The sequence below is a fragment of the Aspergillus stella-maris genome, assembly GCF_047715825.1.
Source record: "Aspergillus stella-maris strain CBS 113639 unplaced genomic scaffold BDV14scaffold_48, whole genome shotgun sequence".
In the NCBI taxonomy this organism is placed as follows: Eukaryota; Fungi; Ascomycota; class Eurotiomycetes; order Eurotiales; family Aspergillaceae; genus Aspergillus; species Aspergillus stella-maris.
The window spans coordinates 133,552-158,450 of NW_027396842.1; the positions used below are offsets into that span (position 1 = coordinate 133,552).

The 24,899-nt window shown below is 46.7% G+C and overlaps 7 protein-coding genes across 7 annotated transcripts; 4 read left to right on the forward strand and 3 right to left on the reverse strand.

The window, feature by feature from the left end:
• Positions 1-7,981: 7,981 nt before the first annotated feature.
• Positions 7,982-9,025, forward strand: BDV14DRAFT_177838 (GNAT family N-acetyltransferase). Its single transcript, XM_073769498.1, has 2 exons — positions 7,982-8,796; positions 8,873-9,025. Exons 1-2 carry the CDS (start codon positions 8,060-8,062, stop codon positions 8,880-8,882), a joined length of 747 nt encoding a protein of 248 aa, XP_073625689.1. The 5' UTR covers positions 7,982-8,059; the 3' UTR covers positions 8,883-9,025.
• A 168-nt stretch (positions 9,026-9,193) lies between these two features.
• BDV14DRAFT_98744 (FMN-dependent alpha-hydroxy acid dehydrogenase) lies at positions 9,194-11,011 on the forward strand. The gene is made up of 5 exons (XM_073777968.1): positions 9,194-9,406; positions 9,456-9,669; positions 9,754-10,048; positions 10,101-10,758; positions 10,826-11,011. The coding sequence occupies exons 1-5, from the start codon at positions 9,262-9,264 to the stop codon at positions 10,981-10,983; spliced, it is 1,470 nt and encodes a 489-aa protein (XP_073625690.1). The 5' UTR covers positions 9,194-9,261; the 3' UTR covers positions 10,984-11,011.
• A 1,551-nt stretch (positions 11,012-12,562) lies between these two features.
• On the forward strand, positions 12,563-13,881 carry BDV14DRAFT_210372 (FAD-dependent oxidoreductase; the record flags this gene model as incomplete). The annotated part of the gene is made up of 1 exon (XM_073775879.1): positions 12,563-13,881. The coding sequence occupies one exon, from the start codon at positions 12,563-12,565 to the stop codon at positions 13,823-13,825; it is 1,263 nt and encodes a 420-aa protein (XP_073625691.1). The 3' UTR covers positions 13,826-13,881.
• A 576-nt stretch (positions 13,882-14,457) lies between these two features.
• BDV14DRAFT_98773 (DUF2252 domain-containing protein) lies at positions 14,458-16,198 on the reverse strand. Its single transcript, XM_073777969.1, has 2 exons — positions 16,185-16,198; positions 14,458-16,120 (listed from the first exon to the last, which is right to left on the reverse strand). Exon 2 carries the CDS (start codon positions 16,043-16,045, stop codon positions 14,705-14,707), a length of 1,341 nt encoding a protein of 446 aa, XP_073625692.1. The 5' UTR covers positions 16,046-16,120; positions 16,185-16,198; the 3' UTR covers positions 14,458-14,704.
• A 1,527-nt stretch (positions 16,199-17,725) lies between these two features.
• Positions 17,726-19,266, reverse strand: BDV14DRAFT_202550 (CFEM domain-containing protein; the record flags this gene model as incomplete). Its single annotated transcript, XM_073774064.1, has 8 exons — positions 17,726-18,003; positions 18,058-18,125; positions 18,176-18,558; positions 18,619-18,686; positions 18,738-18,774; positions 18,820-18,998; positions 19,051-19,186; positions 19,243-19,266. The coding sequence occupies 8 exons, from the start codon at positions 19,264-19,266 to the stop codon at positions 17,726-17,728; spliced, it is 1,173 nt and encodes a 390-aa protein (XP_073625693.1).
• Positions 19,267-20,756: 1,490 nt separating this feature from the next.
• BDV14DRAFT_191392 (phospholipase D/nuclease) lies at positions 20,757-23,082 on the forward strand (the record flags this gene model as incomplete). The annotated part of the gene is made up of 3 exons (XM_073771487.1): positions 20,757-20,868; positions 20,921-21,064; positions 21,119-23,082. The coding sequence occupies 3 exons, from the start codon at positions 20,757-20,759 to the stop codon at positions 23,080-23,082; spliced, it is 2,220 nt and encodes a 739-aa protein (XP_073625694.1).
• A 30-nt stretch (positions 23,083-23,112) lies between these two features.
• On the reverse strand, positions 23,113-24,507 carry BDV14DRAFT_98795 (uncharacterized protein). The gene is made up of 3 exons (XM_073777970.1): positions 24,182-24,507; positions 23,988-24,118; positions 23,113-23,919 (listed from the first exon to the last, which is right to left on the reverse strand). The coding sequence occupies exons 1-3, from the start codon at positions 24,477-24,479 to the stop codon at positions 23,143-23,145; spliced, it is 1,206 nt and encodes a 401-aa protein (XP_073625695.1). The 5' UTR covers positions 24,480-24,507; the 3' UTR covers positions 23,113-23,142.
• Between the last annotated feature and the right edge of the window lie 392 nt (positions 24,508-24,899).

Genomic DNA, 24,899 nt, shown 5'->3' on the forward strand with positions numbered 1-24,899 from the left:
CTATACCATGCCTATATACACGAAGGGTCTGTTGAAGAAGAAGAGGTACAGGCGCTGTGTGCGGAATAAGAAATGGAGGGCAGTAAGCGAGGGTGGGTCATCGTAAGAGGTCGCGTAGCGACCGAGTTCTGTCTCTTAGGGCACCTCGTACGAGGGGCCCATAACAGACCTTGCCTTATATTAGGGGAAGGTTGGTATTAACGCCACTAAAAAGCATGTAAAGATTCTTGTTAATTCCAGATCAAGCCACTTGTTTATATTAATAAGGGTGGCCAAGTAATTTCAAGAATATCAAGTTAACCAACACCATGGCAAATTACATGTAAGAGTTGTAAATGGAAATTAACTATATATAAAAGGTTGTTACCAGCTACTACTAACCCTTGGAGAGTGGCATGGTAACATTAGAATATAGGGATTAAAGCTCCCTAACCATAATATTATACTAGGTTGGGACTGGCTCTAGTATTATAATCCATATATTAATTAAAAGATGGCTATTATTTACCTGCAATTATTAACAGGGGCAAGAGTATTTATTGTCCACCTAATAGATTTGCGCAATTATATTAGTAGTGGGGATATATTAATTAATTTAATATTAGCTAAACAGGCTGCAAAGTTATTAAAGAAATAATAGAACAAAGCATTCCTTATAGTAATCTAACTAGAAATAAAGGAACCAGGATTTCCAGATATAAAGAGCAAGGTTAATGCCATCCTTAGGGAATTTATAGATGTTTTTAAAGAAGAGCTCCTACTAATACTACCTCCCAGGAGAGACATAATATATAATATTAAGATAAATAACTTGCCTTTAGTTAACAAACCCTTTTATCCACTATTGCAGGAGAAGCTTGACAAGCTTAAGAAGTAACTTACCAAGCTTCTTAAGAAGGGAATTATACAAGTCTTTGCTAGCCTATGGGGTTTTCTAGTTATCTTTGCTCCTAAACTAGGAGGCAAGTAAAGGATATATATTAACTACCATCTGCTAAATAAAAAGACTGCAAGGAATAGCTATCCCCTACCCTGGATTACTAACCTTATTAACATGGTTGGCCCTGCCAAATACCTCTTAAAAATTAATCTTTTGTTAGGATACTGGCAAATCTAGATAAGGGAATTATTAATTTAAAAGACAGCCTTTAACACTATTTTTGGCAAGTTTAAGTTCCTAGTAATACCCTTTAGGTTAGTTAACACACCTGCTACCTTTTAAATACTAATAAATTATATTCTTGCACCTTACCTGGGATAGTTTTATATTATTTACCTAGACAATATCTTAGTCTTTTTAAGGACCTGGGAGGAATATAAGGAATATATCCACATAATCCTGGCAGCTTTTTAAAGAAATAAATTATTTGTAAAAGGGTTAAAATGCATGTTTAGTATAAAGGAATTAAAGTTTTATGGTTATATTATTGGTCAAGGATATACTAGGCCTGTCCCTGCCAAGCTTGAGGTTATTAAAAAGTTGTTAGGGGTTGATATGTTTGTACTAAACTATACCATGCCTATATACACGAAGGGTCTGTTGAAGAAGAAGAGGTACAGGCGCTGTGTGCGGAATAAGAAATGGAGGGCAGTAAGCGAGGGTGGGTCATCGTACGAGGTCGCGTAGCGACCGAGTTCTGTCTCTTAGGGCACCTCGTACGAGGGGCCCATAACAAAAGTGGCCTTAACCCAAGAACATCTACTATATTTAAGGATTCCTGGGGCTAGCAATATACTATTAAAAGTATATTAAGGACTTTGCTAAGATTATAGCACCACTACATGAACTCCTTAAGGAGAAGGACATGTCTTTATAAAGGTGGAAATACCAGGAGGTTATATAAAGTGCCTAATATAAAATAGCCTTTAACTAGCTTAAAAAAGCTCTTACTACAGCCCCATTGCTTAAGATTATTAAGCCATAAAAGCGCTTTAGGATTAAAACTAATACTTTTAAATAGGCAGTTGGCATGGTATTAAGCCAAGAGGATAACAAGGGCAAATGGCACCCTGTGGCCTTTAATAGTTAAAAATTAAATAACATAGAATGTAATTACCTAATGCAGGAGAAGGAACTCCTGGTAATTAAGGAAGCCCTACGCCTGTGGGATTATTATATTAAAAATGGAATTAAGATAGAGGTCTTAATAAATTATAAAAGTCTTAAATACCTCGCGACAATGCAAGTATACTTAAAGCGGCTTGTATGCTAGATTAAGGAATTCCAAGCCTATAATCTTGCCATTTAATACCACCCTGGCACTAAGGCAGTGGTACTAGATATAATTAGTTAATAACTAGACTTTATGGGCAAAGGACTAGTAAATACTAGAAGCAAGAAGGATTAGTAAATAGTGAACAAGTGGGTAAATAATACTCTAGGGACAATATTTAGTATATTAGTAAAAGAGAATACTAAGGATAGTTAGGAAGAAGTAATAATTACATACCTATAACAGGGTTAACTACTAGAAGATAAGTTATTGGCCAAGCGCATCCAGGCAGACACAGCTAGATTCTGGCTCAAGAATCTATTAAAGGATAATTTAAATGGGTCAAGACTAGTCTTGCTATATATTAAGGAAGATGGGCATACCTTACTATTTCTTTAAATAGTATTTTATAAAAAGTTTATGTAGCAAATGCACAATTCTTATGGTTACCTGGGTTTCCCTGGACTCCTAGGAGTAATTAAGAACCATGCCTGGTAGCCCTTAATATACAAGGATATTTAAATAATAGCCTAATAATATCTTGTGTGCCAAGTTTTATAGTACTCCTAGCAAAGTCTGGAGCAGGAGAAATAATTTTATATGTTTAGAGGTAATGTTTAGCCCTTTAAATAATAGGGAATTAACCTAATAGGATGACTACTAATCACGCCAAATAGGAATAACTAGATTATAACAGTAATTAACTATGCAACTAGTTGGCTAGTTACTAGAGTAGTTTCTAAAGTAACTAATAAGGCTATTGCCATATTCCTGCATGAAGAGATCTTTATTTACTATAGGGTAATGGCAGAGTTAATATTAAATAATAGACCTAACCTCCTGTTAAAGGTTATTACCCATTATATTTAACTTTTAAAAGCTAAATATAGGGTCATGACACCATATTATTCAAGAATAAATGGTTATATTAAATAATTAAATAGTATTCTAGGTGCCATGTTAACAAAGATAATAATAGGCAAACTAACATGGCTCTAGGATAAATATCTCTCTCAAGCCATACTTGCCACCCAAGTTTATGTTTATAGTATAAGCAAGGTCAGCCCCTTTAAACTAGTTTATAACATCAAGCCTTGACTCCCCAAGGACAGTACCTTAATAAAGCGCGTCTAGAAAGAGGACCAAGTACCTTGTATTTACCATGCACGAGCACTTGCAAATAAATAGTTGTTAAAGCATGCTATTAAATAACAGGTTATCTATAATAATCTTGTTAAGCATTACAGCTTTAAGAAGGGCAACTAGGTCCTTATGCGCAATAAAATGCCACAGAAATTCTAGAGTAAGTGGTTTGGGCCTTACAGAGTCTTAAAGTCCCATCTACTTGGTACCTATACCCTTTAAGAACTAAATAGTTATGTAACCTATAACCTTGTAAATAGAGCAAGGCTTATTAAAGCTGAAATTAACAAGCCTAAGAGGCTATGGTCAAGTACTTGCATGCAAGCAAAGTTAAAAAAGGCAGGCTTAAAACTAGCCAAGCCTGTAGAGGTTTAATAGATCTTAAAGGCTGTCAAGCTAGCCATCCCCCCCTATTTAAATCTTTCCACAATAATAAAAGCTAAATAGGACTATTATAAATACTTAGGTAAGCATTTAGGTAAAGTAGGGAAGGAGAATATTATTAAGAAGCTTAAGAAGTGCCATAGGGCAAAGGGCAGATATTTAAATTAATAAAAGAATATCTTGACAACAGCACCCCCTATAGAAGAATCACACACTTTCATGAAGCATGTTTAAGAGTTAATATTAAATTTAGAATAGGAACCACAGGGAGACTTGCCTATCTTAAATATTAACAAAGCAGCAGGAAGGCCAGGCAAACCCCTGATAAGGAGACAACCTGGGAGGGATGCTAAACAGGCCGACTTTAACAGGCTATTTACCATGGTTATTCCTTGTTAATAGGAGTAATTAAAATAGTTATAGCTACAAGAGGAGGAGTTCTACTTAACAAAATTTCCTTTATTTAAATAACTAACTTATACTAAGATAAAAGTGCCTAAAGGCAAAATAGGGTACCAAGCCCCTATATATTATCTCCCATCTCTGCATCCTTATTAGCACCAATATTCTTGCCACCATTTTAATTAGCTCGGGTCTACAATAATACCAAATAATATTTCTTGGTAGTAACAAGACAGGCCTTGTAGAGTACCTAAGGACTTAATGCAAGCTTCTTTAAAGGGGAGCCATTTAAATAGCTGCCCATAGCTAAAGAAGGCCACTTTAGATAACTAGGACTTCCCAACCTAAAGCTAATAAAAGGACTTGAAAAAGGAGCTTTAATACTACCTAAGGCTAAAGGCAAACTATTATTTAATTGCTATTTAAAACTATTAAAAGTAATAGTTACTTAATTATTTATAAAGTTAGTATTACTTAACTTAGAGTCCTTATTATCTTTATTACTAGAAAGTTTAATAAATGGCTATAAAGCCCAACCATGTTAGCTAGTACTTGCAAGTAAGAATAGTAAAAGTATAACTAGTATTAAGACAGCAAAACCAGCAAATTAATAGCAGCAAGGAACATAATTTGGCAGCTTGCCAAGATATATAGGGGTATAGACAAGTATAGAAACTTACCTTTAATAAGGGACTAATAGCCAAACAAAGCTCTTTAGCAGCATGTAACTAGAAGACATGTTTAAAAGGAGTGTCATGCCCACTAAAAAGGAACAAGCAGGTTTGCGTGTTTACAAGGAACTTTAATAAATCTTAATAAACCTTTTTAAGATACTTATAGTTACTTTACCATAATAAAGGGATATCCCAAGCCAGGACATCCCCATCTAGGGGATGGCAAGGGCAAACGCGAGTGCTTAACAAACCAATAAAAGGGGAGCCTATAATAAAAATATCTATTATATTGCTAATAAAACCACAAGATGCCAAAGCCTTACAAGAGGCAGCTTCCTAAGCTTGTTTAAAGGAGGGAAACTTAAGGACAAGTCTATATATATTAAATGCCAGCCTTATTCCAGGGCCAGAGAAATTCTTACTTGGTAAGCTCTTTAGTCCAAGGACTAGTCTTATTAAAATAATACTTGCAAGTTGCTACTTTGTATCTCCAGACACACAAAGTATAAGAGCCATAAAAGAAAGACCACCCCTTAAGGATTAGTGGAACAACATAGATGTAAAATAGGCCAGTACCACAAGCACAACCTAAGCAGGCATCCTTATTATTAAGAATCTTTCCAACTTTGGCTAAAAAAAGAGCACCAATTTCTTCTCTACTAGCAGGTTCACGAACGCGTTTACCACCAAGTAGGTGAAGAAGCTACTTTAAATCCTAAAGCTTGGGAAGGTAACCAAATTTCTCAAGCTTCTTCATGCCTTTAAGGGAGGGACTTATACTATAATTAGTTATGGATAGCAGTTTAATACAAGTTTCCAACTTACTTGACTCTATCTCTTTTAAACTCATGGACTTCCCTTTCTGCAAGTGAGCTGGAGGAGGTGATAACTTGGCAGTCCTCTCACGGCCTTTGCCTTTGTCCTTCTTCTTTGGCAAACCATGGGTTATAACTATATTAGCAGTACTTAAAACAAGTCTAGGAGGAATGCAAATAACAAGTAAAGAGCAAGGGAAAACAAGAATTATTAAAGGACTAAGGAAAAGAAAGAGAGAGTTTATACTAAGCAAGGTGTTGTTGTAGCATGCTAAGTTCACGCCAGGAGGGCACAAGTAAATATATTATTAAAAGCATTTCTTTAACACGTCACTGTTACTCCAGGAACTAGATAAGAATAATATTATTTCCCCATAAATTTAATAATGTCTATCTAGACTCTCTTACTAGCTACAACTACAAGCACCAACTATTTAATACTCTAGAAAAGAGAATAAGAGAGGAGGTAAGGTCTTCTTGTTTCACAAAGCGCAACAATTAATATACAAGTGGATCTAAGAAGTGGAAGTGGTTTAGAGGTGAACAACTAGAGGCAGACAATATATCTCTTGCCTTGGATAAACCTTCGTCCTAGCAGGCTAAAGGGCCTTGCTTAGTTTAATATTATCAAGATGCTCTTCTCCATAACTACATGCAACACTTTTATAACTTAAATTAGCCTCTTGACCTTCATGCTATGTGTTATAACAACAAAACTCTCCCATGGTACAGTCCTATTTACCAGCTGGACTTGGATATTAAAGAAGGAGGTACCAGGCATTGGAGTAAATAAGAAGACGCTTGATATAAAGGATAGGAATATGGACTGCTAGTAGCCAGGTAGTATTAATAAAGGTGTTTAAATAACCCTCCCCTTTCCTTTATATACTTATGTTTTTACATTCTATACAAGTCATCAAGGGCGACTTCCAATTCAGGTGGGGGAGGATATAATATCAGCCATGGATTGCTATTATCAAGGTTGGGGCAGCTACAACTCGCGGCTGGCAAGGTTATTAGCTAACCACCTTGAGGAAGGCAAGCCTGCTGGCTGACCAACTCAAGATGGGCAAGGACGGTGGCTAGAGCCACCAACCTCGGCGAGAGTGCAGATCCTCTCTCTCGTTACGGTAGATAAATAGCAGTAGAAAGCCCGTCTCACATGGACGGGAAGGCAGGCGGCAGTCGAGGCCTCTGGCCTGCGACCTCGTCGCCAGCGGGCCAATTCTGGCCCGCGGAACAATGCAATCGACTTCGTTACTATGAGTGTTATCACAATTACTTATAGGAGGCATCTTCCTGTGGTTACTATATAAAGGATTAAAATTGCTCTACTTGTATCTCGCGCCTGATATCTTCGCACATTTGCTTGGCCATCTCCTCGTGCAGTTGGTAGAGTAGTTTAGCATGTATTTCCTCTATTTTTATAGTAGGGTTGTCTAATTGGCCTTTGGTGATTAAATCCATTAATATTGGACTATTAGTAAATATGGGTGTTTCCAACATGTAAGATTAATTCCTTGTTGTTATCTAGAATTATACTTGGTTTAATTTAGTGCCTTGTAAGGCTTTTAGTGGCATTCTAGCAAGAAAATACCTTTATTATAGTTCCTAATCCAAGGATCTACAATATTATTGTTTACCTGTCATGCCCTACGGCTCGAGCCGTCACGTGCATACCAGCAACGCCAAGCGACCGACACCTCAGGCCGCCTCGGCGACGACCTCCGACCTCCACCTGCAGGCTTCATGCAATACGACCTTTGCCTGCAAGCCACATCCTTTAGGGATTGAACTTCTAGATTAGGCCTAGCATAGAATTAGGTCGGAGGCGAGACGGCGCCTACTTAGAGGGTCGCTGAAGACCTGCTTAGGGGTCTTCAGCGATTCATTCCTGTACCAACTCGAAATCGAATACTGTCTCCTCATTGGCTCGTCCCGGTTACCTGATCCTTCATACGTTTACTCAGTAGTCGCTAGTCACCTTCCTTACATTACCCCCCCTTGTATGGGTTTGGGGTGCTAAAAATTCGCGTAGCAAGTTGCTTGGGGCTTTAAAAATTAGTTTGGCATATTATATACTAGCAAGAAACCATATTCTCTACGCGTAGAGGGCTTATTACCTATGGGAAGCGATGGATAATCTTCCATTGGGTGGCTGGTATGGCCGCCTAGCTAAGATAACTCTACCTGACTAATGTATGACTAAGCGAGGTCGACCCTAGGGGCAGGCGGTAACGGGTGGCAGTATGCTCCGACAAATGACCCCAGTCACCTGACCGTGCTGTCAGGCAACGAGGCATAACTCTGCAGGCACCAGATTAAGGCTTCAAGGCTTCAAAGCTTCAAAGCTCTAAACAGCCAGCACGAGCGACTCCAATTCCTACACATTTCATTCCCAAGGCATTTCTTTCACCGGCTACGACAAATGGCCCTTCCTGACCCTTTCCTGCTCCTGACAGAAAGGCAGATCCTAGTACCTACCCCGATCGCAGTACACCTCCCCGCTTACCGCGCCCTCTACGCAAGCCTCCATGCGGACCCCAGCTTCTGCCACATGGGCTTTGGCGAGCATTTCCCCGCCAGGCAATGGAGCGATGACGAAACGCGGCACGTAATTGTGACTCGCGATATTGATCGCTCGTGGAAGAAGAGAGGGCTTGGCGATTTCGCTGTAGGATTGCGCGAGGTAGAGGGTTCTTATGCGCTTGAGACGAAATGCTTCGAGGAAACCACTTCGCCCGAAAAGACCCTTGTTCTACGCAGCGGAGACGACTATCAGCGCCTGGTAGGGAAGAACTATGAAGGCCTCCAACAAATCCAGTGGGTTGGCTACGCCGGTGTCCGGGAGCCGTCTCTCCCACCGCGCGAATCGGGTGATCCGTCTCTGCCGTCTTGGGATGAGATGGTTGAGGTGCGCTATGGTATTGCGCCCAAGTTCTGGGGTAGAGCGCTTGCATGCGATGCAGCACAAGGGGTTCTGTCTTGGACATCTACCAAAAAGGGCGTCAAGAAGTTCATTGCAGAGACGGAGAAAGCGAACGAGCGGAGCGGGAGGCTTTTGAGGAAACTGGGGTTCGTTCCTACAGGGATGAACTTGTACTGGAAGGACCCTGGTGAGACGGAGTGGGAGTGTTCCGTTTCGTCTAATAGTCCGTTTAATATGTAGGTGCTTTTCCCGCATATTGCCTCCCTTGCCCTTTCAAAAGATACATATAAGCGTTGTTGCTGACTGTGGTAGACTTGAGTAACTCAATATATATATCGGATGCATCCGATCAATCGGCGGCTCACCCGCCCGATACAAATCCTTGTAAATACATGTTAGACCAGGCAAAGGACATAGAGCTAGAGACTCCTCGTACGTAAAAACAAATTTCAACGAATAATGACCACTCAATTCCCAACGTCCCCAGACTTCAGTGGTTAATAGACCAATCAGCCCTCGTCTTATCCGGAGCTCGTACTCGTACCTACTACCTAGTCGTTGCGCAGATCGCCCCGACGCCCACACAGACTGGGACCCCGGCTGATGGTAACCCCGACACCTCGTCGGCTGAACCGTATAACCGCTGACCTCTCGAAAATTATTAGTATCTTGCTCTGGATCTCTCGGAAACCTTGACCAAAATGTCGGAAGATTCGAATGATAAACGGCTGATCCCTGTGCAGGATGTCCTTCCTCACAACAACCCCGACGACTGCTGGGTTGTCATCAACGGGGAGGTTTGGGACTTGACGGGGTTTGTGGGCGAGCATCCTGGGGGACCGTCAAGTGAGTACTTCTCTCTATTCCTTGAGTCTGTTACTGATACCATATGTAGCTATCCTAAAATACGCCGGCCGAGATGCAACGGCAGCATTTCTAGAGATCCATGCTCTCCCGATAATAAGAGAGAACATCTCTGTCGAAAAATACAAAGGCAAACTCGACACCTCAACAATCACCCTCGACTGGGCGCAATCTCAAGCATCCCAAAAGACCGCACAAAAGGCGTCTGAGGACGCCAAACCCCCTCTCCACACGCTGATAAACAGGTACGTGCTCTCCGCACCATGCATCGGATAAATATCCGCTAGGTAATTATCGGATCTAACCAATGCACCATTCCTGGAGTATAGCCACGACTTCGAGCAAGCCGCAGCGAAACATGCGCCCATTAAGGCGTATACGTTCTACTCGACGGCTGATACGGATTGCTGGACGCGCGATGCGAACGAGTCTATGCTGAAAAGGATCTGGTTTCGGCCTCGGGTTATGCGTGATGTCTCCACTGTTGATACGAGTAGTAGTATGTTGGGTATCCCGATGAATATGCCGCTATTCATGTGTCCGACCGGTGTCGCGAGGTTGATCCATCCCGATGCAGAGAAGGGGCTTGCGAGGGCTGCGAGGTCTATGGGGATTTTGGAGATTGTACGGTTACCTCTGAGATAATATTCAGAGATTCGCTGCTGACCTTTGCTAGATCAGCACAAACTTAGGATATCCGCTCGAGGAAGTTGTGCAGGAAGTTCCGGGTCACCCGTTCCTCTTTCAGCTGTACCTCAATAAACAGCGCCAGAAATCGAAAGACGTCCTCGAGAAAGCGGAGAGGTTAGGCTGCAAGGCAATCTTCCTGACTGTCGACTCTGCCGGTCGCGGAAAACGCGAAGCCGATGAGCGCCTGAAGTCAGACGATATCCTGCCTGATCCTATAACGGGTAAGCCTATGAAAGCTGGCGCTGGTCTCACGAAGATCATGGGCAGTTATATTGACCAGGGCACGACGTGGGATGATCTTGCATGGATCAGAAGTGTGACGAGTCTACCCATCATTCTGAAAGGGATCGCTTCTGCAGAGGATGCGAAAATTGCAATGCAGTACAAGGTTGATGGGATACTGCTCAGTAATCATGGTGGTCGGAATCTCGATTACTCACCGCCAGGCATCTTGCTACTCCTCGAGCTTCACAAGAACTGCCCGGAAGTGTTTGACAAGATGGAAGTTTACGTTGACGGGGGTTTCAGACGAGGCGCGGATATTATCAAAGCGCTTTGCCTCGGGGCGAAGGCTATCGGAATGGGTAGAAGCTTTCTGTATGCGTTGCATTATGGAACGGAGGGGGTGGAACATCTTGTTCAATGTAAGGTTTCCTTTGTGTCCTCTATGATGACAGACATGGTGGAGGTTTGCTAACGGCGTCTGTGCAGTGCTCAAGGCGGAGATGGAGGCTGTTATGAAGCTTATCGGTGTGAACAGTCTCGACCAACTGTACCCAGGGTTGGTCAACACGTCCGATGTTGATCATCTGGTTCCTTTTAGCACAGACCATCCGTACATCAAGTGGAAGGCGCAGTCGAAGCTCTGAATGACGACACGCTCGTCCTAGACAGAGATATATGATCCGGGATCTCTCATTGGCATCACCTCGATGATCCGTCTTTTGGCCAATTTGTCAATGTTGCATACGTAGACAGTAGTGTCAAGGGGTTGAATCCTTCATAACACTCGGGGCATATGTTTCTCGTACAGTGACATGGCCGGTTACAACGTACTACCATGTAAACCATAATGGAAGCATCTTCCGCTGCCCCGTGCAGCGTTGCCATGCTTGACGCCGTTATCTAGAGATTGGCTAGCGGCCAATCATACATGGTGGACGACAAAACTATGAGTGCACTTGCGCCTGGGTAGTACTAGTGATCAGTTCGTTGAGAGTTTTGACACTTGCCTGCTCGTCGGCTCAGTTTCTGTATAGCTGTTACAGAGTCTCGCATATTCTTGCCTAAAGAATAACATTCCGCGTCATCTGCTATTGAGGGTGGAGACTATGACAGCCGATTCCAGACGGTTGGGTCAGGAAATTCGGGTGCTGGTCTTTGGATACTGCTCCACACTTGATGTTAGGGTTCATGGGAACAATAATCCGTGATAGCGGGTGGGCATCTCGCTGTACCGTCGGTGATACGGGCGGGGGTGTGAATCCTTCTACGATGAAGTTGAAATCTTGACGCGATGGGCCCGGGCGTTATTTTGAGGGCCTGCGAGACGCACAGTGTTGCCTATAACATCCTTCACATATTGCTCGGAACTCGATGGATAAGCTCCGAGGGGCTGACCATTGACATTCGCCTCTGGGATCTCACATGGGTCAACGCTCTGCGGCGAAGCCCGATAAACTCGGGATGCCGAGACTGAGCCCATAGAAACAGTCCACGACACGATGAAGTCAGGCGGTTTATCGGGCAAGTCCATGTGACGGGGACTATTTTGAGATCAATCCTCAAGGTTCTCCACCGGAGGCGTTTGTAATAGGGGCTTTGTTTCGGGTATGATGCAGGCGGGTCTAAAAAGGACTGTGGTGTGTAGTTTGTACCTCCTACCCTGGATAACTGAACCAAAGATAGTTCAAGATTTTTGGAACTCATCGAAATCGTCGTTTAAACTTCTTTGCGATTGCTTCGAAAGATTCAGTGGGAGTAAATCATCAGCATCGTACATCCTCGACAAAAGCCTGCATGTTGTGGTACAGCACGTGTATAGGGCAAGACAGCGCAAACCCTGGCGCGACATAGCCTCGCAGTAGCTAGCATCAATTGATTAACCTACCATGGTTTCAAGCCATGGGTGTTGAAGGACTGGGAATACCCCTAATCCCTTGTCGGAGCAAAGCCGTATGGTGGGTGACATTACGCCATGAAACCATTAGCCTGTAGAGGCGACCGTGCCCCTTGCGCGGACGAGCAGCCACGCCTCTGAAGAAAGGTGATGTCGCACGAAGGTAAGGCCGGATCTGACGTCGGAGGATCAACAGCTGCAACTATGCATGTGAATTGCCATCCATGCTCTTGCCCAGGTATATAAGAGTCAGTCGCGCCTTCCCAATGAATGTCCATAACAACAGGCAAGCTCATTTTGAATATTACTACTTTCTACTTCTCATCACAATGATCAAAACTATTGCTATCATCGGTGGCGGTTGGAGTGGCTGTCATACAGCGCTTGAGCTGACAGCTGCTGGGTACCAAGTCACCCTTATCGAGAAGGGACCCGAGCTGTTCAACGCTGTGTCTGGACAGTTTGGTATCCGTATACACAAGGGCCCTCACTACCCCCGCTCCTACGGCACGAGGGAGAGCTGTCGACGCACCTTTAATCGGTTCTGCGCAAAGTATCCCGAGGTCGTCGTCCCCGTCAGGCCAGCGATCTACGCTCTTGCTCAGAAGGACTCCACCGGGCATGAATCCAAGGTTACCGCAGACGAGTTCAGCAAGGTCTGTAGGGAGTCGAAAGAGTGCGTCCCTATCGACATTGCCCAATACTTTGGCCCGGAGAGTGAGCTCGAAGTGGCATATACACTTGATGAGCCCTGTGCTCTTCTTAATCCTTATCTGAAAGGCTACTTTGAAGAAAAGCTATCACGTTCTGGAATAAAAGTGCGTTGCAATGAGGAAGTATGTGAAGTATGGCGGCTTGATGGGGGGTACTGTGTTTCGACCACCGCGGGTCACGAAGACAAGTTCGATAGGGTCATCAATTCGACAGGGTATGCATCCGCCCTTCCCGACGGACTGCTCTCGAACCTCCCGATCAAGGCGCAGATCAAGTACCAGGCTTGCACTGCCCTCAGCTATACCGATACGTGGACCGATCACCCACCCATGTCCTTTATCGTGATGGATGGCTGGTTTCCCTGCTTGATGCCCTGCGTCGGCCAGCCCGGAAAAAGCAGCGACTACGTGGTGACGCACGGCGCATACACCATTCTTGGATCCTTCGAGACCCCCGACGAAGCCGGCCTTTGTTTATCCAATATGTCGCCCACCTTCATGGAGGACCAGATCCGCCCAATGATCGAAGAGCAGATGGAGCGGTTCTGGCCAAAGTTCACAGAGCGGTTCGAGTACAAGGGCTGGAAGGGCTCTGTGCTTCCCAAACTGGTGACGGATACGGAATTTCGCAGCTCGGTTGTCTTTGAGGCTGAGGGGGTGATCTACATTTTCCCAGGGAAGATCTCGAATGTTGTAGACGTTGCCGACGAAGTGTTCGCGCTGATCAACAAGCGAGATGTCATCCGGTCCAATGGGTATGGCTACGCACGAGAGTCAGAACTCAGTCGCAGTCGGAAGGAGATTGAGAAACTTCCTACTGCCAAACATCGGAATACATGCTCTCTCCAGACACATCAGCAGCTCTCGATTAAGGCGTGAAGCCTGCAATTGGAGATTGACCCAGAATCTGATTTTGTGTTCAGCGAACAACCCCCTTACATTACAGGAATGTATTTAGTGAACTTTAACTTGTCAAATCCCATATCTTGCTTCCTGTTCCCTGGTTCTCTTCCTGAAATCCGCACATCATTTCCATCGCCGTCGACCTTGCTTTTCTACGTGGCGACTCGAGACACCCGATAATAGATAGAATGCGCCGAAATGGGTATAACAACGTCAAGATGATCAGCAATGCAGCCGGTCATGAGTCATGACTCTGCAGCTTCGGCGTTGATCATGCCTAGATCGAGGTTCTAATCTTGGTTTCTGACGATTGAATCTTGGAATACAGATCGCTCTTGCAGCTTGGTGGCGATATTGCGTTCGTATTATTGCCTTCTCGAGCGACTTTTCAAACTCTGTACTCTCAGGATATACCCACTGTGCCTGGTTGACTCAGTATCATAGACTCTTGCTGATGTGTATGGGTTATTGCCTGGCCATACTGTGTGTTGAACTTGGCTTTGATAGTGATTGGGAATACCACTAAAAGACATGTCCAGTTGACTGGTGCATTGCAGGATGTTCCCTGAGAGGGACTCCACGTGAGGAATACTCACAATACGTTCCTACTGCGGACTTCTCATTTGGTATCAGGAGATTATCTCTGAGTATATCTAATTGCATCAAGTTGAGGCAACCCGGACCTCCCCGAGATGGTCATACTGCTGAAAGGGGTCATGATGCTTATAGTGAGAGGGAACTAATGTTGTATTTTGGACCGGAATAGGAAGCTTCAAGGCCTCGCCGCTGTTCTGCCAGGATATACAATCAAGTTGGCGATATCATGCTCAAAGCTTCGATAGCAATGATGCAAGCTCATTCCTCCTCAACACCCAGCCCAGGAATGCGCCCATTCCTAAACAAATCCACAAAAATCTGATGGTCGAGTCGAGCCTGCGCGCTGTACTTATGAGCAAAGTCCACCAAAGCCTCCGTGAAGCCTTCCTCGTCACCCGCAATAGCAGCATCAATGACCTGCTCAGTCGAAAACGGAACCAACTCTGAATGTCCGCTGTCGTCGTCACCCGCGCCATGCATCATGGCCGTCGCTCTGCCCAGGTCTGCCACGACTGCGGCCATCTCCTCTGGGTCGTTGATGTCAGACCAGTCGAGGTCTACGGCGTACGGTGAGACTTCAGCAACGAGCTGTCCGACGCCGTCGATCTCGGTCCAGCCGAGCCAGGGGTCTGCGTGGGCTTGGAGGGCCCGCTGCGATATCACAGTGCGGTGGCCCTCGTGGTAGAAGTAATTGGCCGCAGCGGAATTCGCGACATGTCGGGAGACCGCTGCTGCAGTGGACTGCTTCATGTATATTACGACGTCATTCTCAATAGCTTCGCTCTTTCCCTCGAGCAGGATGTTGAAGGATGGCAAGCCGGCGGAACCGATACCGACGCCACGGCGGCCGACAACGTCTTTGACGCGGTAAGCTCCAGAAGAGGTCTTTGGCTCTGGTAGAGTCTTGAGGTAGTTGTTGAAGGCCGCTATCACTTTTTCCCTGGTGGCCTCATCGAGTTCAACTGCGCCGCCGCCTGGAGTGAATCGGCGCTCGTACTCGTAGATCTCGGTCATAGAGTCGAGCAGGCCAACGCGAGTTTCCATACGTGCATCGCGGAGCGCATCAAGCAGTGGACCCTCCGCCGTTTCCAACGTGAACCGAGGCACTTGGTCTTGTTTCTCGCTGGTCGCAAGAAGGTGGATGCGCTCACGATAGGCAGCGGCATATGTTCGGACCAGCCGAGTGATTTGCTTGTCGCTGAGGGCCTTCGCGTACCCGATCAATGCAATGGAAGCCGCGAACCGTTTGACGTCCCAGGTAAATGGCCCGACATACGCTTCGTCAAAGTCGTTAACGTTGAAGATCAGGCGACCCTGAGAGTCCATGTACGTTCCAAAGTTCTCGGCATGAAGGTCACCGTGAATCCAGATGTTGCTGGATTGCTTGTTGAGAAAGACATCACCTGCCGCCTGAGGCTCAAGGTCATGATAGAAGAGACAGGCTGTTCCTCGGTAGAAGGCGAACGCGGAGGCCGCCATCTTGCGGAATTTCACCTGGAAGGCAGCAGGGTCTGCGGCGAGCAGGTCGCCAAATGCTGTGCCAAAGACATTGAGGATCTCCTCACCACGCTGCTCGGAGGTAGTTGCGTTGGATCCCATATTGCTGTTGGATATGGTTCTCTTAAAATAATTTTTGGTTGTTCGTCTTTGGTTCAAGGCTGGCGACTATTTATGCTGACACCAGCACCCCAAATGATATCAGCACCGTCCTCATCCTGTGGCAGTGCAGTATGCTAACCGTTTTGCTAACATCTTGGCCAGGGTCCTAAGCGGACGGCGTGCTCCAGCTACGCCACGGACTGGGTCATCCCAAGGGCTCGGCGTGTCTCATACCAGCTCCACCTACGGCCAAGGCGCTTTCATCTGCTGTCGCCAGACAGAAGGCGCGGCTAGCTGAGATGTATGAAACGTCAGGCGAGCCATCAGCGTGAAGGGTCTTAGGTGTCCCGCAGAAGGTAGAAGCGAGAGGTGGAGGATGCACACTCCTCTTAGACCCCTTGTCGCCAAGACCTGCTATAGCGCATAGCAACGAGGCCAAGATATCAGCTTGACGCCACAGCCAGCTGTACAACTCCACACTCTCATGTGTATCTTGGCCTCTCGTAATTGATTCCAGACTCGGTAGGCTGCTATCGGGGCTCGGCTCCGGAGATCAGCCGTAAAGCTCAATATCGGCGTGCCAGGTGTTGGGTAGTCAATGTGTCAAACGTGTATGGCGTTCCCTAGTCTTGCCTCACTTCCCTAGTCAACTGACCTTCTGAGATAGGTAGCCAGAGGCATCTTTTGTGCAGAAAGCTCACATAAATCTATTACTGGAAGGAGCAACCCCCGTCGGGTCGCGCCTGCCTCACGCAGTTACAGCAGCTATCACACGAGGAAGGAACGACCAGGGATTGGTAAGCAGGCTGGAATAGGTAGGAACGTCCTGATAGGTGCCCATGGGCATCGAGAGAGCACGTCTAGGTAGCAGTGGGGCAGCCTTTTTTCCTTATTCTCGATCTATACTGCACCGACCACCCCTTGCGAAAAAGGTCGCGTCATGCGCGATTTCTTGGCGACAAACAATATGTCAAAGCGTTGTTGCGAAGCTCGGGGCTGAAAAACACTATATCCTCCTTCTTCTTTCTAATTGATCCATGAATATAAGAGGCTAGGGAGCTGAATTGGCGGGCGCCTACTAGTAGTGTCATGATGCGGCTAACCCCAACGGAAGCACATTAAAGGCCCTGTATCTTAGCCAGTATCTCTATGCCGACCTGGGGTATAGTTCACTGTGATGTATTTCCTCGACTCAGCCGGCGGGTCCATCTTCACAGACCTTAGCGTAAGCCCAAACTGCCATTCTTAGGCCGATGTATCTCGGTGGGACCTCCCCTCAAAGCTATGGCCAGATGTTCAACATCAGGCTGCATCCTAACCAAAAGTACCTATGTAAAAATGCGATGATGTCATGGTCTATAATTCATGAATAGGGGTCGAATGGAGCGGTCCTGATGTTCTCGATGTCGGCCGAAAGTATCAAAGACCGCGGAGAAGCTGCCATGGCTCAGGAAGTTTCGGTACAATAAGTTGAACTCTATGTCTACAATGGTACAAAGTTAAGAAGAAAAGGAGGAAAGTCTTCCGAGCATTTTCGAATGATGAAAATAAGTGATCATATAAACGTCCCGGCAAGATTCTGCCTGCCATAACTATCCGTACAAATGCAATCAAAATCAAAATCCCACCCTAAAAGCCGACCAAAAATACATAAAGCACATAAAACATAATCTTACACTCCTACCCCTGCATCTCCGTCAAATGAACAAAATCACTGTCGTCCGACCGTGCCTTCTGGCTCGGCCTTACCCGACCACTGCTACTGACGCTCAGATTGAATGACTTGGGCGTCTTGAGCACAGAGCTTCCCCCCGACGGGCCGTAGGAGCCGTATGTCACGGATGACTCGGAAGAGGGCATGATCATCTTGAAGAAGGCGCGCATACCGGGAAAGCAAGCGCAGATTATGGCGAGGTCGATTTCGAGGACGCTCCAGATTGAGACGGGGACGAAGTCGCCTGTGATGATTAACTTGTGTTTATAGTGTAGTTGAGAGGGGAAGTGAGGCTCACGAGTTGGGTTTGTGGACTTCAAGAAGCCTGTCGTTGTGCTTAGGCGTAGGATGGAGAGGATTGTGACCCTGTAGAAGATTAGCAAAGCCCAGTCGTAGGTAGCGTTGGAGGTACTCACAAAAGACCAATCAGAAACATAACGCAAACACCGATCTTCTTGGTCATCTTCAGCTTTAACTTCAGCAGCGTCGGCAGCGGCAGGCAAATAATCCAGACATCGAGAATGATGTTGATAATGGCGTGCGATACAACAATCGCAGTCTGGTTGAGACATGTCCCCTTGTGCGCGCCATCCCATCTAGTCCAGGCAAAACTACGAGGGTTGCAGACGAATATGTTAGGAAAGATGTAGACAATGCCCCAGATCGTAGTTATAACGAGGGTGACTATTGTCACAATGCGAATCTTGTTTCCGGGGAAGAGGCGGAGGTATAGGAATAACATGGACATCTTGATGAGCGATATGCATGGGGGGTAAACCGTTGTCAGGACGTTGAAGAGCTGTTCGTTGATCATTGTTAGTGCTGAACGTGGAATATTGAGAGATATGGGTCAGCTCACGTAGAGGATTTTGTTTATGTCGTCGAATGGGATCATCCAGATGTCCTTCCCAAGACCAAGGTCTCGGACTGTTGAAACATTAGTGACCCTCAAGACACTCCAAAGGAAATTATGCTTACTCGGAAAGACAATAGCACCAATTGCGATCGCGACACCCTAATCAGTCAGTCATTGTCCCTGGACGGTGGCATGTACTCTTACCAGTGCAAGTGCAATGCAAAGATCATCGAAGCCAAAGTTGGATCCCAAGGCGCGACCAGCACCTCTGAGCATAACACAGATGATTGCAATAACCAGAAACACTGTGCTGACGATCACTAGAGTATCTGTATCGGCTTCTGGTGTTGTCCCGCACATTGTGTCGGATAAGCGTTTCGCAGCTGATCTGATTAGTATCTGTCAATGAAACAAGTAGAAGCCAAGATAACTGACTGAATGTTTCCCTGATGCTGCAAGACTGGAGGATGCAGCCTTGCAGCACTGTTTGAAGCTGCGTATCACTGCAGATACATTGCATATCGGTCAGCGCGCATGATGACACGCTGCTGGCCTGCATCAGGCATTTTGTCTAGGAGAATATTCGTCAGTTTTGTGAAGCAACAGATATCAAGTCCATTGACATACCGCACATGCCGGTAATCCCTCCATATCGAATGATTGTTTGGGGAATGAAGTTTGAACCACGAATGGGCCCAGGAACAGGGACCTGATTTATAAATGTCATCATAATCTAGACTTTCCCCCTGCAAGCACTGGCCATCCGGTTAAACGGGTACATGTTGCCACCAGCGATCTTGACTCCGCAATGAAAAGGGGATCAGATCGGGGAGGTATTGCTGCAGAAAAACGGTGCAATCAGTGAACAATGCGTTTTTGCAAATGGCTCCAGCTCATAACCCTATACAACGGGGCTCTCGGGCTTCAGACAACGCGATTCGCTGTTCCAGTCTTGAGCTCTGGGACTTGCCCCGCGGGCATTAGGATCGCCCCTTCGATGTGCTTAAAAGGCATGCGCAAGAGTAATGGAATACGTTGCTGATACGATGGTTCGCTGGATCGTGGCAATCGTTGACAGTAAAATTAAACGTGTTTGCAGCTCCAGGAGTCCAGTCCCACGATGGCCATCAGGACAAGGCTTCCGAGCCCCCTGCGCTACGCACAATGGCTGATCGACATTCAATTCAAATTCTATGGCTTGGGCAGGGAAAGTCCCATCCGATTCTGCAGGTAGAAAACTTTGAAGAATGGGCATTAAGCTTCCCCTCATGTTTTAAGTAATCTTTGGTTATATAATAACTTTCCCACGCCCATGATTCAACAAGGTTTTTGCCCAGTCTTCACAAGGCACCTGCTTTTCTCCAACTGCCCTACAGGAAATGTCACTGGCCCTAACAAGAGCTAACGATAATGATCTACCTTTATTGTGACCGTGCCTCTTGTCAATCTGCATCATGATCCGCGAACGCGAGGCTCGAGCGTAACAGCCTTATCTTGGGACACTGGCCGAGCAGCACGTCCCCGACTTTCTCCTGCTCACTTTCGCCTCCAACTTTGATCAGCTTACTTTTCAGCCCTTTCAGGGATTGAGTGATCCGTGATCCTGGCCTCGTGCATTGCAAATCGTAATGGCAACGCACTGGACGTGTTAGCACTGGTTACATTCCCGCTATCCAGGAGAAGCTCTCCTGAATCCATGCTCGGAGAGTCGCCGAAGATTTGAGAATGGGCGATCCAACAGTTTTCGCAGTCTTTGAAAATTCAACATCTACTTCTCTCAGTTGCGTCGCTTGTTTGCATGATATGCCACCCCTTTGCAGTCAACGCGCCTTCCGCTGCAAGAGGCATCAGGCGCTTCCTTCTATTTCCAGTTGAGCTAAACAGCAGATGACAACAAACATTACGGCTGTCACCGTACTTCTCGAGACCTCACAGAGGAGTCCAGGAACTCCCGGTCGCGCGCGACAATGGCTAATTCTCCCCAAGATAGTGACATGCGTTCGGTGGCCTCCAATGACTCCATCAGAACTCCTGCAACTGGGTTCGAGTCCATAGGACTGACTGAAACCCACTCCTCTCTGTTTGGTCCCGATATCAGTGTTGCCGGGAACGCTGATCCCGTATACCGCTACACTAGCAGTATGCCCCCCTCCAACGGCAACAAGGTCAAATTTCTTGTGGATGGCTGCGCGTACTTCTGGGCTGTGTCGGAGGCATTGCTGACTGCTAAGGAGTCGATCTGGATCTTGGGCTGTCTGCTCCCCATAGCGCTGACTGACTTTGTTTGCCTATTGACATAATATAGGGTGGCTCTCTCCCGAAGTCTACCTCCGACGACCGCCATCTGAGAATGAGGAGTATCGCCTCGATCGCATGCTTCTGGCAGCTGCCCAACGTGGCGTCAAGGTCAACGTCGTGGTGTTCAAGGAGGTTCCTGTTGTTATGTGTCGTGGGTCCCCTGGCGACTCCTCCATTTCTATCATCTAACGTATTCACTCTGCAGTCAACTCGAAACATACAAAGACCGCACTCGAGGCCCTTCACCCAAACATTGCAGTTTTTCGATATCCCGATCATGTCAAAGAGCCAGCCGATATAATTTCCGCCGCAAATAGTATCCGCGATAGCTTGGTTAATCCCGATGACTCTGCACGTCCATTGGATGTCGCGTCCATCTCTGACGAGACACTCCAGGTACTGTTCGGCGCGCTGGGTGGAGCGACTCTTCTTTGGGCACACCATGATAAGCTCGTCATTGTTGATCAAGCAGTTGCCTTCACCGGCGGGTTCGATCTCTCGTTTGGCCGATGGGATACCATTCAACATCCCATTGCGGATACCCACGCTCGCAGTCTGGATGAGATTGTTTTCCCCGGGCAAGACTACAACAATGCTCGCATCATGGATTATGCCAACTTGGACAAGTGGGAAACGAACACTCTCAGTCGCTTAACCACCTCGCGGCTGGGATGGGAAGACATTTCTGTCAGTCTAGTTGGTCCCGCCGTCTATCATCTTTGCGAACATTTTATCGGTCGTTGGAACTTTGTCTACAACATGAAGTACAATGCCAATATCCCTTGGCTGCGCAAATACGAGGCCCTACCACCCCCAAAGACTACCCTGCCGTCTTTCATGGGAGCCCCCGGTCAGATGAAGTGCCAGGTTCTACGCAGCCTTTCCTACTGGAGCAACGGACTGCCGACAGAAAACAGCATATACCAGGCGTATATCAATGTCATCCAGAGCAGCGAGCATTACGTTTATATCGAGAATCAATTCTTTATAACTGCTCCAGCTCACTACCTTGGGCCTGTCTGGAATCGCGTTGCGGAAGCCCTGATCTCACGCATTTTAGATGCCCACGAAGCAAACAAACGTTACAAGGTGTTTGTTGTTCTTCCTGCGGTACCAGCTTTCCCTGGCGACATTCAATGGGCTGTCGCCGGTATGCCTTCGCGCGCGCTTATGCAGTTGCAGTACGAGTCCATCAACCGGGGCGGCAATAGTGTCTTCGAAAGGCTCAAGAGAGAGGGCATCAACCCCGAGGACTATATCAGATTCTTCAACCTCCGAAGCTATGACCGCATTACTCCGAGAGATGCTACGGACGGCGCCAATTTATCGACTGCCAATCAGTCAGCTAATGTCGGAGACGATGCAGCAACAGCCGGATGCCGATCCTGGGATACCGTGAGTTCCTGTTACATGCTTGGTGGTGAGGACATCAGGAAGGTTCCCTGGCCACCAGGTAACTCTTCGCCAGAGATCGATGCCTTTGTATCCGAGGAGGTTTACGTTCATAGCAAGCTTTTGATCGCCGATGATAAAGTGGTTATTTGTGGCTCGGCGAACCTCAATGACCGATCCCTCAAGGGTGGTCGTGATTCGGAACTTGCTCTGATCATCGAGGATCAAGATTCACTGCCCTCGCTGATGGATGGGAGGCACTTCCTAACGAGCAAGTTCGCCGCGGTTTTCCGGCGGTATCTTTTTCGAAAGCATTTGGGACTTCTTCGACCTCAGGATATGCGCAAGCAGGAGTTGGATTTTCTCCCAGCTCCTGAAGCAAACAATTATGACTTTGGATCGCCCGAGGATTACCTTGTGAGAGACCCCCTCGGCGACGTCTTTCTCAACTATTGGAACTTGACTGCGCGTCGGAACACTGTTGCCTTCCAAAAGGTCTTTGCGCCAATACCCGATAATGCGATCAAGGACTGGAATGAGTATGAGTCGATCTACCTCAAACGCTTTCTTGGGCCGAATGGTTTCTACGTGGCGAAATGGGGACATGTCCTAAAGGATAATTTTTCTGAAGGTCAGCAGGGCGCCAAAGAGGTAAAGGAGGAGCTTTCCAAGATCAAAGGGACTTTGGTCGAGATGCCGCTGCAGTTCCTGGAGAACACAGCTGTCCAGAGCGAAGGCGTTGTGTATAATGTCATCACCCGCCAGGGATACGTTTGAGACAGAGTACGCGGAGCCAATGCAAAGGTAGCAAGGGTATCATTGTATTATAGCTATTCCTTAGAATATAATTCCAGCCTCGCGAAACTGTTTGAATGCCTCCAGCCACCCGTCAAGGGGTTCCCGCTGCACTGTAAACCCTAGAGACCTTAGTCGCTCAGGGCTGAACTGTCTATCAAAAGTCAACCACCAGCCGAAGGAATCCAGCTGTTGATTCCCAGCACCAACTCCACCGGTGACTCCTTTTGGTTTCCCATTGTCTTCAAAGAGACGACGGTAATTGTTAATATACTCTCCCGGCTTCAAAGCGTTGGCGTCCTTAACAGGCCCAACACCCCTAAGCCCAAACCACGCCGCAATCTCCGGCCACAAATTCCTCGCACTAACAGGCGCATCATTGTCCAGCATATTAATCACCTTCCCCCCACACCTATCCCCATTCAACGCCGCATGAATCGCAATCCGCCCCAGTGTCGGTCCCGAAACAGGCGTGAAAAGCGAAGTATACCCCTCGTCGCTCCCCGGAAACGGAACCTCAACTACCTTCCCAGACTTAGATTCCTCGCGATGATTGAACGCGTATAAAGAGAGATACTGAGCCCAGTGTAAAGCAAGACTATACCCCGATCCATTCGGTGTGAAACCAATTACTGCGTCCGGGCAGATCTCGCTCCATGACCACTTCTTCCCGCTCGCGTTGCGAGTGCTGGCGTTCGTCAAGAGTTGTCGGAACCAGGGGTAGCTGACTGTTTCTGCGTAGTCGGCTGGCAATGTATCTGCGAGGGACTCTGTGAGGGGTGGTGTGAATATTCCGCTGGGGCGGTAGATGCCGTAGCCCTGGTGGTCTTATTAGTTGGGTCATTTTTGGTGGGGGTTGGGGATAAAGGGCAAGGCAGGATACGTACTCTCGATCCGCCCGGGTAGACGAACGACTCCAACTTCGGCGAGAGGATATTCAGTGCGTCTGCGACGCGCTGCATCATAGAGCAGTTTTTGGCTACTTCGGCTTTGTGGTCGTCTGTTACGGGGGAGAATACTAAGAGAGTCAATAAGTATACGAACGAGCTCTTCGGATCGTTCCGATGGCAGAAGCGCATACCGAAATAGAAACAATGCGTCACATTTTCAATACCGTTGACCTTTTCCTTCAAGTTTCGAGCAAGATCTTCACTCTTGCCACTTGTTAAATCCAGACCGGAGACGATCTGGAGGGTTGGTCGGTCGGGTCCATTGGGGAGGTATAGATCTGCTTCGGAGACAGGTCGATTTAACACGGCTGTTACAGTCTTGAATGGTTCATCTCCAGGGTAGTTGGAGAGAAGCTGGTTCAGCGTCGCCCAGCCTAGTAGGCCTGCTGCGCCGAAGAGGAGGGCGTGATTTTGGTTCTCAGATGCCATTTTGTCGTGGTTCTTGAAGACCCGCAATTCAATTGTTTTAATGTTTCCCTCACGGTTAGCCCCAAGGTCTTTTATCTGCTGCGATTCATCGGAATCATCATGAGTCATGGTGAGTGTAAGTGGCTGAGCAGGATAAAACTGGGTCTCTGGTCCACTTTTTTTCTCGTTGAGGACGCCGACTGTGGATGGTGTTAATGTAGTTTGACAATTAACTAAGAGTCTAGAGCTCCTTGGAAACTTAGAGTATAGTTGTTCTTGCTGTTCTAGATCTGTTGCTCTGAATACTAATCTGGTGTTAATAGACACACTTGAGATCTATTCATTGTCTTGGCGCGTGAAAACATATATCTGGTCCGCGCCGTGCTAAAACAGACGGACGATATTGATTTTGGATACTGTTGTAACTCTCCCAGCCAAAAT

What these genes read in the sequence shown, in the direction of transcription:
- BDV14DRAFT_98773 (XM_073777969.1), bottom strand. Translation starts at nt 16,045, where the DNA reads ATGGGATCCAACGCAACTACCTCCGAGCAGCGTGGTGAGGAGATCCTC.
- BDV14DRAFT_98744 (XM_073777968.1), top strand. Translation starts at nt 9,262, where the DNA reads ATGTCGGAAGATTCGAATGATAAACGGCTGATCCCTGTGCAGGATGTC. An exon ending in CTCCACACGCTGATAAACAG is followed by an intron (nt 9,670 to 9,753) that starts GTACGTGCTCTC and finishes CCTGGAGTATAG; the next exon opens with CCACGACTTCGAGCAAGCCG. An exon ending in GGTGGAACATCTTGTTCAAT is followed by an intron (nt 10,759 to 10,825) that starts GTAAGGTTTCCT and finishes GCGTCTGTGCAG; the next exon opens with TGCTCAAGGCGGAGATGGAG.
- BDV14DRAFT_177838 (XM_073769498.1), top strand. Translation starts at nt 8,060, where the DNA reads ATGGCCCTTCCTGACCCTTTCCTGCTCCTGACAGAAAGGCAGATCCTA.
- BDV14DRAFT_98795 (XM_073777970.1), bottom strand. Translation starts at nt 24,479, where the DNA reads ATGGCATCTGAGAACCAAAATCACGCCCTCCTCTTCGGCGCAGCAGGC. An exon ending in GACGCATTGTTTCTATTTCG is followed by an intron (nt 24,119 to 24,181) that starts GTATGCGCTTCT and finishes TGACTCTCTTAG; the next exon opens with TATTCTCCCCCGTAACAGAC. An exon ending in TCTACCCGGGCGGATCGAGA is followed by an intron (nt 23,920 to 23,987) that starts GTACGTATCCTG and finishes TAAGACCACCAG; the next exon opens with GGCTACGGCATCTACCGCCC.